General features: G+C 39.2%; 1 protein-coding gene across 2 annotated transcripts in view; it reads left to right on the forward strand.

Annotated features, from left to right (window-relative positions):
• Positions 1–15,140, forward strand: part of SRGAP1 (SLIT-ROBO Rho GTPase activating protein 1) — a 317,024-nt gene that overhangs the window by 144,972 nt on the left and 156,912 nt on the right. For both annotated transcript variants that reach the window (XM_011929220.1, XM_011929221.1), the window contains exon 2: positions 9,684–9,879. In XM_011929220.1, coding sequence (XP_011784610.1) covers positions 9,684–9,879 — 196 coding nt within the window. The remainder of the gene's footprint in view (positions 1–9,683; positions 9,880–15,140) is intronic.

Raw genomic sequence — 15,140 nt, forward strand, 5'->3', positions numbered from 1 at the left:
TACTATTGAGGTTAACATCATTTCAAATGAAGGTATTATAATGAAGACTTAGATAGAACAATGAATACAGCCTCTATGTGTCAGAAATTTTTTGAAATTTACTTTACTTTCACATCTGAAATAATGAGGATTAACTGTACCTGTACTGAGAAGACAGTTTCTTATTTTCTTTTAATTTTTATTTATTTTTTCTTCCAGTCTTACTTGAATACAAAAGAGGATGTTATTATAATTCTGTTACCCCCTAGATACACTAGTCACCTCTAGAGTTCTAAGATGAGCGTATAATTTTGAGCTTGGAATGAAAGCAACTTGATTTTATATTATGTTCGTGGCACTATTTTGTTTGCTTAAATTGCTGGTGCTATCATAATTCTAAAGTCGAAAAAGACCTTAGGGAGTCATATTTTTCTTAAGACAGTGACCTGGAAAGTTACATTGGGTTCAGCCACCCTAAACTTCCTAGAAAATAACTCTTCTTGACTAGGGTGTGAAGAATATAATTTTGAGTTTATTTAAGGCATGACATTTCCGTTCCCCACATTTGTGCAGCCTCCCAAATTCTACATGTCCAGCGCCAACCCCTCTGAAGCCATCTGGGATGATGACCCCCAAGTGGCCAGTGATCTTTCCTTCCTGAATGTCCCTTAGACTAAGTAGTCTGCACCATCATATCTAGAACTTGTATTTTTCTTTTTTCATTACACATTTAATAATTGGCCAACACAGCACTTTACATAAGAAAGTGCTTTCATGAGATACTTACATGAGAAATACTTACATGAGAAAGTATTTTCTTATTTCATCTGATTGAAACCTTCCATCACCTTTGGAAGGGAAATATGGCAGTTATTAATGACCACTTCACAGTTAAGGAAACATTAGCTCCAAAGAAATAGTCCCTTCTCCAATGTCACACCTCCTCTGACTAGAAGCAGTGTTCGGACACTCTGTATTCCGTATTAGGTTTGTTTGCCTTAGGCATAGATTTTGCTTTCTGATTAAACCTGTCAAGTCCTCAAGGACCCGTTCCAGTGGGAACTCCACATTGCAGACTCCACTTACGACAAATTCAGTTGCTAATTCCCTCATATCCTAGAGGAGAGCTGTCCAAAAGCCATATTGGTCATTTTAGATTTTTTAGGAGTTACATTTTAAAAAGTAAAAAGAAATCGTTGAATAGGTGAAATTAATTTGAAAATATTTTAATGGAATACAATATATCCAAAATTTTATGATTGCAACATGAATTAATATACAGATGATTGAGACATTTTACATTCTTTTTTTTTTCTCATAATAACATTTCAGAATTTCGTGTCTGTTTTACACTCACAGCACACTTCTCTTCAGCCTAGCCGTGTTGCAAGTGCACAGTGACACTTGCGGCTACATACTGGGCAGCACAGTGCTTAAGAATTCTCCACAATGTAGCTGGAAATCATGTTCTACTCCCTGATAACAGATTAAATGGAAATAATCATTAGTTCCACACCAGAAGACAGAAATGAGTGATTCATAAATAATTAAAATAATAAGAGGCTTGGGGGAAAATATGGATACCATTCATTCTTGTGAGGGTTTTTGTTGTGTTTAGTAATTTGTTTTGCCCTATGATTCCTCATTCAAATAGGGGAACCATACAACTTACAAAGAAAACTCTTATTTCATAAGGTGTAGGATGCTTAGCATTGCATTTATTATTCATTTGTATTCTCTTCTGAAATGTAAGTCTGATTATAAATCTTCCTTGTTTAAAATTGTTCAATTTCTGCCCACTGATGCTTCTAAGTATCCTCCACTGAGGTCCTGCTAGACCAACAAGATCCAAATATCCAGCCTGAACACAGGTATTTTTAGTAAGGACGCCAGGTGATTTTTATCATCAAGCCAATTTGCAAAGCTGACCTGTGAAATAAAATCTGACTCCTTGGCATGCCACATGGGGTCCTTTCCAACCTAGTCTATGACTAGACCTCCTGCCCGTCCAGAATTCAATTTCAGCAACAGAGAAGCACTTGTTATAACTCTCCTTCTCTCCCACTTCCTTCAGCCAAACTCCTGATAAGTCAGTCTCAGGGTCACCTCTTTGTGCCCTTGCCTTTCTGCCCAGCCATGGATATGTCCGCCCCAGAGTCTCACTGCATGTTGACAGTCTTACCTTGAGGCTGTGAAAGTCACTTGCTCTCATTATCTGTCTGTGTTGCCTCTGCCTCCTCGCTGAGAATGGGACTCAGGACTTTCAGTCTGTTATTTATGGCCACGAATAAGGAGTCTGGCACAAGGAAATATTCCATCAATATTTTTTAATGAAAGCTTGCTGGTGCTAGTAATAATAACATGTCCATCTGTTTCATAGTGGTTTACAGATTGCAGCATGCTTTTCACTTATATCATCTCATTTAATTCTCAGCACAGCCTTGTGAGGTGGGAAGTAGTATTTTATAAAATGAAACTCCGAGAGGTTGAGCGACTTGCCCCATGTCACATGACTTGTATTAGGTGACACTGTAACTCCAATCTGGGTCCATCCTAACCTAGTCTGGGTCCTTTCTGACCTGGTCTGTGACCAGATCTCCTACCCATCCAGAATTCAATTTGGTAAATTGAATTAAGTAGTGTACATCCTGACGCTTGCTAATTTATGTGCAGAGTATAAGAGAAGCGTAAATCTTGGGTTCAGATTTCTAGTGAAGTGGAGAAATGGCCTTTATTTATTCAGTTCATTCATTTAAAAAAAAAAAAAAAAAAGCTCAGTTTTATGGGATTTTTGCCTGCTCCAAATTTTTAGCCTAAAAAAGCTTATTATGCAAAATTTGCACCTGGTGTTTAGTTAATCAACAGTCACCAGGTTGTATAAATATTCACATGAGCAATGAGCATGGAAATAATCAATAGAGCCAGTTAGCATCTCACTGGGTTGCTCTTAAAGACATTTCAATGCCTCTCCCTTGTCATTTAGGAAAGTCCCTTCTGTCCTTTGGATAGAGGTAATAATACATCTTAAGAGAATGTAGACCCTTTTGGTATCATAAGAAAATTCTGGGCCGGGCGCAGTGGCTCAAGCCTGTAATCCCAGCACTTTGGGAGGCTGAGACGGGCTGATCACAAGGTCAGGAGATCGAGACCATCCTGGCTAACACAGTGAAACCCCATCTCTACTAAAAATACAAAAAAAATTAGCCAGGCATGGTGGTGGGCGCCTGTAGTCCCAGCTACTCGGGAGGCTGAGGCAGGAGAATGGCGTAAACCCGAGAGGCGGAGCTTGCAGTGAGCCAAGATCGCAGCCTGGGCAACAGAGCGAGACTCCGTCTCAAAAAAAAAAAAAAAAAAGAAAAGAAAATTCTGACCAAATAAGAATGTAAAATAACAGAGATGATTTGTGATACTTTAGAAATATTATTATATTATTTGCTAGATGATCATGAGTATAACACCAGTGTATCAATTTTATGTCCTAGTCGTAGTCATTTAGTAATATATTCGAGAAACAGCCCAGTGTGGATCAATCTTTCCGTGAAATATGTATCAGTCTGTGGCTTCACACAAATTTATTTTAAGAGTTAGGGCTTCCCTTTATGAGAGCAATAACAAGACATTCCTTCATTTCCTCTGTTTCTAGGCAATTCCATTTTATTTGGCAAGTATTAGTCAGCAGATTTTTATAGCTTAGAGGAACCATTTTTTCTTTTTTTTTTTTTTAACAAATTAATTGCAGCAGTTTGAAAAGCACACTCATTTTGTGCATTGTTCTTGTTAGATTATTGGTATTGATTCATTCCATAGTGATGCTCTGGTAGAACAGAAATGAAATAATAGTCATTTAAAAAAAAAAAACAGTAAATTTTAGCCTCCATTAAAACAGCCATTATGATTATTTAATAGCTCCTGACCTAGATTTAAGTAATGACTGCTTACAGCCTCCTCAGAGATCACGTTTTCTGCCTAAAAGCGGTTGTGCTGTTTTATGCAGTTATGGGGGATTCATGGTGAAAAGCCTTTCCTAATATTCTATTAGGTAAATCTTTCTATGCCATTAAGTGCCTTGGGGCTCATGAAATCTTTTTAAAATCCTTGTCCCCATGTTGGACATTTGACAAAAAGTACCAAAAAGTACTGGGTGTGGAAATAGGAGTTTGTTGTTATTACTATTATCATCATTATCAGAAATGTATCAACAACCAAAATTTCATGGAATTGTGATATAGCTATCTTTTTGTGTATATAATTAAAATTATATACATAAAATTATATAATTGTATATATAATTAAAATATAATTGAGATATATTTCACCTATCACACGATTTATCATTTTGAGATTACAATTCAGTGCCTTTTGGCATATTCACAGGTTTTGCAACCAGAGCCACAATCAATTTTAGATCATTTTTATTACCCTATAAAGAAACTTTGCACCCCTTAACAGCCATTTTTCCCCAACCCTCCCAACTCTAGGCAACCCCTAATCTACTTTCTGTCTCTATATATTATTCTGGACCTTTTGTAGGAATGAAATTATAGACTGTGTTTTTTTTGTGTGAGTGGTTTCACTCACTAAAGTTAGGTTTTCAAGGTTCATCCATGTTGTAAATAAGTACTTCATTCCTTTTTATGGCTAACCAGTATTCTGTTGTGTGGCTATATCACATTTTGTTTATCTCTTTATTAGTTGATACACATTTGAGCTGTTTTCACCTTTCAGCTGTTATGAGCAATGCTACTATTGCACACATTCACATGCAAGTTTTCGTGTGGAAATAGATTTTCATTTCTCTGGAATGTATACCTGGGAGTAGAGTGGCTGAGTCATATGGTAACTCTAAGTGTAATATTTTGAAGAAATTCCTGACTGTTTTCCAAAGGGACTGCATCATTTTACATTTCCACCAGCAACGTATGAGTTCCAGTTTCTCCACATTGACTTCCAACACTTTTTTTTAATCTTTTTTATTATAGCCATCCTAGTGAGTATGAAGTGGCACCTCATCGTGCTTTTGATTTGTGCCTCCCTGAAAGCTAATGATATTGAGCAACTTTTCATATGCTACTGGCCGTTTGTATATCATCTTGGGAGAAATGTCTATTGAGACCCTTTGACCATTTTTAAATTTTTATTATTATTATTTGTTTTGAGATGGAGTCTCTCTCTGTCACCAGACTGGAGTGCAGTGACACCATCTTGGCTCACTGCAACCTCCGCCTGCCAAGTTCAAGCAATTCTCCTGCCTCAGCCTCCTGAGTAGCTGGGACTACAGGTGAACACTACCGCACCCAGCTAATTTTTTATTTTTAGTAGAAATGGGGTTTCACCATGTTGGCCAGGATGGTCTCGATCTCTTGACCTCATAATCCACCCGCCTTGGCCTCCCAAAGTGCTGGTATTACAGGCATGAGCCACCGCGTCCAGTCTGTCCATTTTTAAAATTGAGATTTTGTATTTATTGTTGAGTTGTAAGAGTTCTTTGTATATTCTTTATACAAGTTCCTTATCAGATATATGATTTGTGAATATTTTCTCCCATCCTGTGGGTTATCTTTTCACTTTCTTGGTGGTTACTGCCGTGTATCTTGTAACCTACTTATCCTTCAAGGCATTATGTTTTCCATACTCTTCCAGTCTGAGTCAGTTTCTGCTCCTCTTTCCATAGCTTCCTATTGCACTTCTTTGTTATGGCAGTGAACAGAGTGTAAATGATGGGTTTGAGATTTGTCTTCCTAACCAGAAGGACCTGTGTCTTACGAACCTTTGTATCTCCAGTGCCTAGGACGCTGCGTAACACAAAATGGAAACTCAATAATTGCTTGTTCACCTAAACTAAAATGAACCTTGAGTCTAAAAAAAAAGTTTCAGGTTAATACTAACCCCAAAAAAGCCTCTAAAAAGGGGTGGGAGCCTTAATAGACTGTCAAATAATCTGGGGGTAGGAAGGAAGCTGTAGTGTCTTATGCAGAAATAAGGCTCACAGTTGTTCTCAGAATTACTCCTTGCACTTACGCGTTTACCAGTTCCAGCTTTAGTTCTGTAGTTCCCATGACGACAGTGGTACCTCTAGCTGCAGCCAGCTGTGGCCCCATGGCAGAATTCATGCAGTGTGGGGCCCAGTGCACCATGGGCTTCCTTGATTTGTTCTTTTTTGTTTGAGACAGGGTGTCACTCTGTTGTCCGGCTGGAGCGCCAGTGGTGTGATCACAGCTCCACTGCAGCCTCAAGCTCTAGGGCTCAAGGGATCCTTGCACCTCAGCCTCCTGGGTAGGTGGGATTGCAGGCGTGCACCACCACAACCGGCTAATTTCTAATTTTTTGTGTGGACATGGGGTCTCCCTATCTTGCCCAGGCTGATTTCAAATGTTTGAGCTCAAGCGATCCACCTGCCTTGGCCTCCCAAAGTGTTGGGACTACAGCCATGAGCCAGTGTGCGTGGCCCTTTGATCTGTTCTGAGCAGCAGACACGAATTTATGCGACCAATCATTTATTTTATTCATTTATTCATTTTGAAATATTTCTTTAAATTCTTTGGTGCTGTTTAAGGTGAGCACAAATCTAGTGAAGTCATATTAGGATAGCCATGCCATTTGTTCATGGAGGTGACCTCTGTACTCTGCAGCCTTATGACGCTGGTGCGGTATAAGGAATCCAAAGATTTTCTCTTCCTAACAAGATGTGGTTTTTTTGTTTTGTTTTGTTTGTTTGTTTGTTTGTTTGTTTGTTTGTTTTGAGATAGAGTCTCACTCTTTTCCCAGTCTAGAGTGCACTAGTGGTGCAATCTCTGCTCACTGCAACCTGCATCTCCTGGGTTCAAGCAAGTCTCGTGACTCAGCCTCCCAGGTAGCTGAGATTACAGGTGCATGCCACCACGTCCGTCTAATTTTTGTATTTTTAGTAGAGACAGGGTTTCGCCATGTCGGCCTGGCTGGTCTTGAACTCCTGATCTCAAGAGATTCACCCACCTGAGCCTTCCAAAATGCTGGGATTACAGGCGTGAGCCACTGCACCTGGCCCCTAATGAGATGTTTCTTATGGTAGTAGTTTTCTGTTGAGTTTTTAAAAATGATCTTTCTTATGATCCTTTCCTTATTTGTCCTAAACTTCTCTAAATTGAAGAGGTAGTTGAATGGATTATCCTCCATTTTTTGGAGTTGATTTTCTCGCAGTGATGCTCTAGATTCTGTCTCTTACATGTTTCCTGTTGTGGAGAATGCTGAGTGTCTTGTTTTGATTGGAAAATTACAGATGACACAAAGTAACAATTAATTTTTGTAAAACGAGGATGAGGATTTAATTGTTAAATCCGTCATTCTCATGATTCTCTAGTTCTTGATCTTAAATCCTGATGGAAGTAAGCAAGAGAATATTTAAAAATGAGACCCAAGAAAAAAGCCTGTATAATTTTTGTGTATTTCTGATGAGATCTGCGATTTGTACTTTTATTTCTTACTTGGCACTAAGGCAGCTAAAAAACAAAACAAAAAAACAGAAAACTAGTTGACAGCCTAAGATGTTTGATTTACTTTCTGTTAGTGCAGCAAGGTGTGCTAAAATTACTTCATCTTAAAAGACTTACTAGGATCCCTGAATGGTGGGAAACACCCCCACCCTTGAAATATTCTTTTTCTTCGTGAAGCAAAAAGAACTCTGTAGTTTTGAAAGACAAAGTTTGGCAAATATGCTGATTATGATACTGTATTGGAAAACACTTACTTTGATTGACTAAAAACCAGATGCTGTTCATAGTAGTTATAAGCCTGTAATAATGTGTTCAACTCTGGTGTTCAGCACATGTCTGTGAAGTTATAATAAAATCCTGCAATCTAGAGGTGGAGAGACCACGCAAGGACACTTGAGAAATTCTTCCCTGTCTTCCCCCAGGACTCCCCAGAGACAGCACTGCCTGGAGCCTGACCTTATTGAGGGCAGAGATCTTGTTTCATTAGTTATTGTTTCTTCTTTGCCAGGATACAAGCCTGGCACAGTATAGGTGCCCAAAAAAAGGTTTGATAGATAGAAGGATGGGAAGTGTTTGATTAGTCAGACTGACAGGTTAGGGTCAAAAGTCTCCAGGGGTACCAGTTACTGGCTGAAATGCTTAGATAAAGTATTTATACTCCTTAAACTTCAATTATTCTTTGTAAAATGGAAAATAATACTAAAACCTACTTCATTAGGGCATAGAATAGTAAACATTGAGTTATTACTAGTTATTTTTAAATTAAGCACATTTCCTAACTCCCCATTCAGAACTTGACCACCTTATTCATGAACTTACTATTAATTTGCTGTTAATGAACTCGATTAAACATGGTCAAGGTTATGTGTATCTGTATTATACACACACACACATATATATACATATATATATTTATAATCAGTACTGGCCTTCTGTATCTAAGAGGAATAGCAAGAAATTTAAAGAGACATTATTTGGACATTGATTTCTACTAACTCCACTGAATTAGATTCAGCCTTCACTTTTCGGGAAATGTACTGACACTGGGAAAGATGAAATGAAGAAGTTTTCCAGCGTGATGTTCTTGTCTTTGGAGCTTAGCCTTAGGTCTTAGAACAAAAACAAGTCTGTAGTTATTAGTTACTGTATCTCATTTTCCAAAACACACATGTTTCTTTGTTACAGTCATTTACAGATATTTTTGCATGCCACATTTTTGCTTTTGAGATTTCCCTGAATCACTAAATGACCACCCTTCATGTTCCTAACGTATTAAAATTATCAGAAGATTCTTTGAGGACTAAATATGTTGATAAGGGTATTATTTTGAACAACGTGTAAAAGGTAAAGGCCAGCTGAAGAGGCCTTTTTGTTGTGAACAGAATAATAAACTGTAATCTGAGGACTGCATTGTTATGAATGGATTATTTGGCTATGGAAAGAAGTTATTTTTAGGCACAGCATCCCTATAAGCCCTGAAGCTATGTGTTTTACAAACTAGAAATTATGCACTAAATAAAAATTACCAGATGTCAGTCTCTGTATGTGCCAAATGGCAAACATGTAGTGGTTCAGAACCTGGAAGAAATGATGCTTATTTCTTTGCCATTCAGACTCAAAAGGGATAGCTGAGATAGAGTGCTGTTGAAAAAATTACAGTGTTTTTAGCCTCCCAAAGATGTTATGAATTGTTATCTGAAAGGCTTTTATTCTTTCCCCTCGTGGCTCTTTGTGTGTTTGTGGCATTACAAATGTAACCCATATATTTATTCTAATTTATTACGTTCTTTCCTGAGGCTCCTCTTGTTCTTTTAAAGGGTCAGCAGATAACTTATTTAAAGAATCAACCTGGACACAATATTCTAACAAAGGTCCAATACAGAGCTAAATAAATAATAGGAGTCATGGTCAGACACAGTGACTCACCCCTGTAATCCTAGCACTTTGGGAGGCCAGGGCGGGTGGATTACCTGGAGATGCATGCCTGTAGTCTCAGCTACTCGGGAGGCTGAGGCAGGAGAATCGCTTGAACCTGGGACGCAGAGGTTACAGTGAACTGAGATTGCACCACTGCATTCCAGCCTGGGCGACAGAGTGAGACCCCTATCTCAAAAATAAATAAATAAATACATTAAATGTATATAATATATATATATTGTGACTTATATCTTGCACATACCAGCACACCTCATTAATTTTCATGTAACCATCCAGTGACTTCTCTTTTCTTCTTAGAAATTCGAGCTCAACTGGTAGAACAACAAAAATGCCTGGAGCAGCAAACAGAGATGCGAGTTCAGCTTCTCCAGGACCTGCAAGATTTCTTCCGAAAAAAAGCTGAAATTGAGACGGAATATTCCCGGAATCTAGAGAAATTAGCAGAAAGGTTCATGGCAAAAACGAGAAGCACTAAGGATCATCAACAATACAAGTAAGAGACTTGAATCTAATTCACCTTTCCAAGGGTGATATCCATCCTGCCTTTGCCACCTTTGTGGATTTTCAATTTTTCTATTTTTGCCTGAGTAGTGGTTGTAGAGCATATTCTCATAAATAAAAGCAGCCCTCTACATTTGTAATTTATGGACATCAGTTTATCATTTCAAACTAGTGTAATCTGTTGACAGTTTTGTCTTTCCAATACATATATATTTATGGATAACTTTATATGCCAGAAGAGAAGGTATCTGTTTGTAAAATTCTTGATTATAGAAACCTGGGAGTTGATATCTGCTATAGGGAGGACAGATTTAAAATAGCTTTTTGTTCAAGCAAAGACCTCAGATTTTCTATAGTGAATTTATATGAAAATAAGCAGTAAGAATTGCTTGAGTTTAGTGCCCCCCTTCCTGCCTATCATGTTTATGGTCATTGTAATTGACGCTGATTTAAAACAAAAGTTTTAAGGAAAATGCTATGAATGAGCATCAAGTAAGTTTAATTATAACTTATTTGCTCTAAAAATGACCCATAAGATGTTCTGCTAATGAAATTTACCGTATGATTTAAATCCTGGGGACAGGGCTGGGCAGGGTGGCTCATACCTGTAATCCCAGCACTTTGGGAGGCCAAGGCAGGTAAATCACCTGAGGTCAGGAGTTCAAGACCAGCCTGACCAATATGGTGAAACCCCATCTGTACTAAAAATACAAAAATTAGCCGGGTGTGGTGGCCTGCATCTGTAATGCCAGCCACTCGGGAGGCTGAGGCAGGAAAATATCTTGAACCCGGGCAGCAGAGGTTGCAGTGAGCCAAGATTGCAGCACTGCACTCCAGGCTGGGCAACAGAGTAAGACTCCATGTCAAAGAAAAAAAAAAATCCCAGGACAAAGAAAGACAAGTAAGCAGACAACTCCAGTGAAATATTCAAGTGCTCCAACAGGGGAAGGCCAGGGAGACCCTGGACAGACCCAATTGATATCTGTTCTGCACTGGAGGTGGGAAAGAGAAGGTCCTGAAAGAAGTGGCATCTAAGCAAAGACCTGAAGGACTAGTTGGTCAATAAAGGAGAGAAGAGGAGGATATTCCAGGCAAGGGAACCATCATGGGCAAGGGGCCGGCAGGGAATGTACCACGCCCGGCTAAGGGATGTACAGCAGGTTGCAGAATAGAAGTAGTCCAGTGGGAGTGAGCAGGGAGGCGATGAGCTACATGACTGCAGGTGTGAATCAGAGCAGGTCCTGGGGGCCTGGGGATCTTCCTGGCCAGGTCTTCCTTCCAGACCTTTTAGGGCACTAGAAGGAACACTGCAGGTAGAAAGAAGTTGACCTGTTTAGGAGATAGTAAAAAGACAGTGCAGGCTTTCATTTCTGTAAATACAGCAGGCCAGATAATCTGAAAAACATGTAAATCTGAAAACTCAGAAATGCTGGTTAACATATAATGGACATCCTTTTAAATATAAATTTCTAGGGGCCAAAAAAAGAAGAGGGAACTGAAAAACTAAGTGGCAGTTGTATCTACCCTTTAATTTCACAGGGGGAGAGAAGAGGAGGTCTGTGCCAAGTAAAGACTTGGAACTAAGAGCTTCTTCCCCACCAATCCCATTGCATTGTATCCCAGAACCAGAAGAGCTACTATCTCAGTGAAGTGGTTAAACAGAAAACCCTCTACCCACCTTCATGGGGCACAACAAGGAGACCTGGCTGCTCAGCCTGGGCTCCCGTTTGGAAGGGACTGCGGAGAAGCATGCCTTTCTTTCACCATTGGCTTTGCAGTTCCATTCATTTTACACCTCTCCATGACCTTGGAGCCTGCATAAAAAAATGGGATGGGAACTATCCCTGGGATACTTGTGCAGAAGCAAACACAAAACTATTCTGGATAAGAAATACCTCTCTCTTTCTTTCTCTCTCTCTCTCTATTTTTCTCTCTCCTCTCTCCTCTCTCTTCTCTTTTTTCTTTCTCTCCCTTTCTCTCTCCTCTCTCTCTCTCTCTCCCCACACACACAGTCTTTCGACTGTAATCTTTACTGTTGGTCCAGCATAAAAATAAATCTTAATGATGATCCCCAGGGTGAACAAATGTTATATGTACTTAACAGAGAGTGGGCCTGGGAAGCAGAGGCTGGAGCCAGCACTGTATTCACATTTATAGTAACTTAACTGTTTCTTTTAAAAAGCAATTGTAATTAAGAAGACAGCCCATTCATCTATTCAGTAATTTTTTTTTTTTTTTTTTTTTTTTTTAGATGGAGTCTCACTCTGTCACCCATGCTGGAGTGCAGTAGTGCGATCTCAGCTCACTGCAACCTCCTTCTCCCAGGTTCAAGCAATTCTTCTGCCTCATCCTCCCGAGTAGTGGGATTACAATAGGTGCCTACCACCATGCCTGGCTAATTTTTGTATTTTCACTAGAGACAGGGTTTTGCCATGTTGGCTAGGCTGGTCTTGAACTCCTGACCTCAAGAAATCTGCCTGCCTCAGCCTCCCAAAGTCCTGGGATGACAGGTGTGAGCCACCGTGCACAGCCCATTCAGTAAATATTTTTGAGTATCTTCTGTGTTTTGCATTTAGTAATCGGTGGCTGTGAAGGGAAAATATGGATGGGTCCATGGATCTTATCTGGCCCCATGGCAGATGGACGCGTTTTTGTTTTTCCTGGTTTATTTGGTAGTTTTCTTTAAAAGGTAAACAGTTTGAAATTTTCTTTAATTTGAGTAAGTTTATTATTGAATATGGGACTGAAGATAAGATGAATATGTCTATGAAAAGGATAAAACAGGATTGGGAAAAAAAGTCAGCCAGGTTTGGGTTTGAATATTGGCTCCACTTTGTAACTCTGGTTAAGTTACTTAACCTCTCTGAGCCCTGATGTCCTAACTTGTAAAATGAGGTTTTATGACCCTTAAGTGAGAAACGTGATAAAGTCTTTGATACGACTGATAACCAACCCAGCATATGCACTTGATATTCCTTCTCCTTTTAACCAAACAAATGTTACATCTTTAGCATGATATCATTACCAATCATTCAAGCTATATTCTGGAGTCTGGTTCTTACTCAGTTTTGGGACACTTACTGTGTAGAACAATTTTTGGCCTAAAGATGCCACTGCATAGTGGAAAGACCAAGGCTTAGTTCAGCTTCCCTGGACTCAAAAAAGACTCTCTCAGACACTAGCTTTGGTCTTTATCAAATCAGTATGCCTTGCTAAGTTTCCATTCTTTCACTGATAGAAATGATACAAAGGACCAGGTGTGATGGCTCACATTTGTAATCTCAGCACTTTGGGAGGCTGAAGTAGGTAGATAACCTGAGGTCAGGAGTTCAAGACCAGCCTGACCAACATGGTGAAACTGTCTCTACTAAAAATACAAAAATTAGCCAGGCGTGGTGGCACCTGTAATCCCAGCTACTTGGGAGGCTGAGCCAGGAGAATCGCTTGAACCCAGGAGGAAAAGGTTGCAGTGAGTTGAGATCATGCCATTGCAGTCCAGCCTAGGCAACAAGAGTGAAACTCCATCTAAAAAAATAAAAATAAAAATAAATAAAAAGTAGATACAAAGAATCTCTGCCTCAAATGGTGAGTAATAAGGATTAAGTAAGAGTTGATATCTGTAAAATCTTTATACCAGCCTCTGGATAAAATAGCTGACTTTATATAGCACTTATTATATATACAAGGCATTATTATAAGCATTTTAAAATAATATTAACTCCAGTGATTCTCATGAACAATCTTATAAGCACTGTTATTTTACCCATTCTACAAAGTGACTGAGGCACAGAGCAGTTAAGATCATTTGCCCAAGATCTCATAGCTAGTGAGGGGTAGTGCTGCAGGTGAACCTAGACAGTGTAGCTCAAGAGGCCATGATCTTGACATGGATATTACTTTTCACAGTAAGTGCTCAGTAAATGATAGCTGTTATTGTTTTCTATATTACTACTACTGCTATTATTACTAAGGCAATAATTGTTTATGCAATGAGTGACATAACACTTATTTAATGCTTACTACGGGGCAAGGCCCTGAGGATACGTTGAAGCATGAAATGTTCTGAAAGAATGTGTGGGTTACTTCAGCAAAGAAGATCTACATGAAGGTTAATAGAAATTAAGGTAACATTTACCTTATTATATGGGGCTGGGTAGTTAGAAACTCTCAATAGAAAAGTTCCAGTTACCTGCTATAGAACCACTGCTCTTTGCCTGATGGTGTTAAGAAAAAAGGGAGATGGCAAGGTAGAGGGCATAATTCTTCAGTGTGCCAGTGGGGAGAATGGGAGGCTGCCCTCACAGGTGCCAAGTGCTAGGAGCCTAAATCAGGCCTTCTTCCCCTGTGTGCATTCCTGCTTCCATCGTCTGCTTTCATTTTCTTCTGGAGAGGGCATTGACTTAATGCAGTATTAAATCCTGAATCTGAGAGACGCAATGGGAGAAAGACCCAACTTCATCATTTCTTTCCTAACTTAATTAACCTTCAGAGTCATAAATGATCATAAATAATAGGAGGATAACATATCTGATTAAAGGGTGCTTTTGTTCCTGTGTTAGCATAAGGATTCTCTGCCATTTTGCCATTTTACAGTTACTTTTTAAAGAAAAAATAAACAAAAAAATTTCTTTTCTTTTTTTTTTTTTTTGAGACAGACTTTTGCCCCGTCTCTCAGGCTGAAATGCAGTGGCACAATCTTGGCTCACTGTAACCTCCACCTCCTAGGTTCAAGCAATTCTTGTGCCTCAGCCTCCCAAGTAGCTGGGATTACATGTGCCCACTACCACACCCGCCTAATTTTTGTATTTTTAGTAGAGACAGGGTTTCGCCATGTTGCCCAGGCTGGTCTCGAACTCCCAATCTTAGGCAGTCCGCCCACCTTGGCCTCCCAAAGTGTTAGGATTACAGGCATGAGCCACCACACCTGGCCGCAAAAATTTTTTAAAAAGTACTTTTTCTTAAGCCGTATCATTGCAGTTGCTCACTGTTTTTGTTGAGTTATTCTTTAAGATTTTTAAACAGTTTTCTGTTACTGTTTATATTAACTTTTACCTTTATTTTATAGAATAAAACAAGGAGCAGTTATGAATCTGAAACAGTTCAATGGGTTTCAACAGGACATGTGACAAGTCATAAGCCAGCAAACTTCATGGTTCTCTTCATGAACCTTGAGACAATGCAATAAAGTTCTGATTCCCAGGAATAGTTTTTGGGAGACTGGAGGTTGTGTATCAGGGGATTAATAAATAACCC

The sequence above is a fragment of the Colobus angolensis genome, unplaced genomic scaffold (genome assembly GCF_000951035.1).
Source record: "Colobus angolensis palliatus isolate OR3802 unplaced genomic scaffold, Cang.pa_1.0 Scaffold80, whole genome shotgun sequence".
Classification (NCBI taxonomy): domain Eukaryota; kingdom Metazoa; phylum Chordata; class Mammalia; order Primates; family Cercopithecidae; genus Colobus; species Colobus angolensis.